At 32.3% G+C, this 2,657-nt stretch overlaps 1 protein-coding gene across 1 annotated transcript; it reads right to left on the bottom strand.

Annotated features, from left to right (window-relative positions):
• Positions 1-1,109: 1,109 nt before the first annotated feature.
• On the bottom strand, positions 1,110-2,630 carry LOC118757378 (putative nuclease HARBI1). Its single transcript, XM_036492094.1, has 3 exons — positions 1,796-2,630; positions 1,574-1,718; positions 1,110-1,522 (listed from the first exon to the last, which is right to left on the bottom strand). Exons 1-3 carry the CDS (start codon positions 1,799-1,801, stop codon positions 1,332-1,334), a joined length of 342 nt encoding a protein of 113 aa, XP_036347987.1. The 5' UTR covers positions 1,802-2,630; the 3' UTR covers positions 1,110-1,331.
• Between the last annotated feature and the right edge of the window lie 27 nt (positions 2,631-2,657).

Genomic DNA, 2,657 nt, shown 5'->3' on the forward strand with positions numbered 1-2,657 from the left:
TATATGCGATCAGAAGGAAAAAAAAACTAAATGAAATTAAACGTCATAATTCTGAGATGGAAAAGATGCGAAGAATAGAAATTGAGAGCCTCATTGAAAATAATACAAAGACGTTAGAGTTAAAGGAACTAAAATTAGAAATTCTAAGAAAAGGCAAATCCAAAAATTAAGAGCCTAATTTTTATAAGACTTATGCCCGGTTGATTGGTGCAATTTCAAACTTATCAGCCTGTTAAAATTTCAAATTACACAATTTTTCCGGAAAATATGTAATTTTAAATTTTAAGAGTATGATAAATTATAAAACTGATTGGTGAAACCGAGCATTATTTTTTAATTTTTTTAAAGATCTCGTTTTTTCATATTTTTATTTATATAAAGAGCTTTGTTGAATTAAAGGCCAATTTATGAAACTTACTGTAATGAAATGTTTATGTTTGTGTTTTATATACATACAGTCATGTGAAAAAGAGGAGGGACACGATATTCTGACTATTTTTCGTTTGCTTGTTTAATGTTAAATATGTTTTTTTTTTATAAGAATACAGCTCGTTATCTAGCAACAACTATATAAGTCCAAATTTCGAACTCGTAGAAAAATTCAGCAAAATTTTACAACAAACTTTTTGTTCAGAATTTCAAGAAGAGTTCTAAGTATGCAGTTTTATAGCCCATTAAATAAAGTGCAAATTTAAAGTTGGTGAAAAATCCCGTTGCTTTTTGAAAAAAAATTTTTTCGACAATTTTTTTTTTTGTATGGAAGAAAATGCGTGACACCGTCAGAAAAAATTTTTTATCAAAACTTAACGAGATTTTTCACCAACTTTAAACTTGCACTTTATTATGCTAGAATTTAATGGGCTATAAAACTGCATACTTAGAACTCTTCTTGAAATTCTGAATAAAAAGTTTGTTGTAAAATTTTGCTGAATTTTTCTACGAGTTCGAAATTTGGACTTATATAGTTGTTGCTAGATAACGAGCTGTATTCTTATAAAAAAAAACAAATTTAACATTAAACAAGCAAAAGACAAATAGTCAAAACTAGTCAGAATATCGTGTCCCTATCTTTTTCACATGACTATCTTATATGTAAATAAGATAGGAAATTATCTTGAAAATATTTTTAAATAAAGCTAAATAAAGAATTTAAATTTGTATTCTTTGCTCAAAGGGGGAAGGTACTACTTCCTTCGACTACTGGTTGATTGTCTTCTGTGGAGATTTCACTGAAATCTTCATCAACAGATGGGTTAGAAAAATTTACATCACTTTTGTAGTGAATGCAAATATTATGCAAAGCTGCGCAAACGTTTACTATTTTACTGCCTTTATAGGAGCATAGTACAACTCTCACTAGCACTTAACAGGCACCTCCATCGGTTTTTAAGAACACCATTTCTTCTTTCGATTATATTTCGACAGCGTGTGTGTACTTCATTAAATTTGGCCTGAGCTGAACCACTTTCAGGTGTTCTGTACGGAGTAAGTAGCCAAGGCTCTAGGGGGTACCCAGCATCTCCTGAAAAGTTTGAAATTGTAAATTGATTTTTCGTTGGTTTTAAGCTATTACCTAGTAGCCAAACTTTGTTGTGGGTTTGCAAATAGTTTTGTTCCATTTCAAATCTTAAACTGGTTATGTTCCATATAAAGGCATCGTGACATACACCAGGGTGTGTAGCATCAATAAAGCGAATTCTCAGATGGCTGTCACATACCTGAAAAAAAAAACATTTATGTAAACCATTATTTTTATTTTAACTTAAATTATGGGGATTCATGGAAACACACTTACGAGCATAACATTCAAACTGCAATTGCCTTTTCTATTGTAAAATTGATGAATGTTTTTTGAAGGGGATATTATGTTGACGTGAGTTCCATCCACACATCCTATAACTCCTGGTATTGCAAATTTTGTATAAAAATCGTGTGCAATTTGGCGTTGCTCTTCTAAAGTGGGCCAACTTATCCATTGTGGACAAAGCAATAGCTGCAAAATACTTAGCACTTCTGACAGTACCTCGCTAAAGGAAGTCTGAGTTAAACCCACTTCATGGTCCTTTCCAACGCCTTTCTGATGTCCTCCCTCTGCAAAAAAGCGCAAACATGCGCACAATTTAACAATAGGTGGAATTCCAAATTTCTGCTTCAATGGCGGCAAGGAGTTAGTAAGAATATCCAGCAAATACTTAAATGCGGGCTTATTTAGCCTGTAATATTACCGAAAACTGAAATATAAGAAATTTAAAGGGTTGGAATTGTCCCTTAATTGCCTCCTGAGCGCTCTCCCGTTCAAATTCTCCTCACGCTCGCTCAATAGTAACCTAAGTGCAATGCTAAACATGTTGCTAAATATTTTTTTGGGCTCTATTTTTACTTTATTTTAAAGAATTTTATGCTTGCTTACAAAATTAACACAGTAGCAAGTAAATAATTTCGTCACAATTAATTCACCATAGAGTATCAGCTGATTCGAAGTGAAATTTTGTTCGGCCGAAATTGTGGATAGGCGGAATAATTTTACCCGAATAAAAAAAGTTTCGGCGAAATTTTTTCCGGGTGAACTTCTCGATAAGGGTGAATATCTACATGTACTATTTATTCTGTTTGTTGGCACTATATCCAAACACAAGCGCATCTTAAGTGTCTTAACA

The sequence above is a fragment of the Rhagoletis pomonella genome, unplaced genomic scaffold, assembly GCF_013731165.1.
Source record: "Rhagoletis pomonella isolate Grant_MI unplaced genomic scaffold, Rhpom_1.0 Rhpom_scaffold_17166, whole genome shotgun sequence".
Lineage (NCBI taxonomy): Eukaryota > Metazoa > Arthropoda > Insecta > Diptera > Tephritidae > Rhagoletis > Rhagoletis pomonella.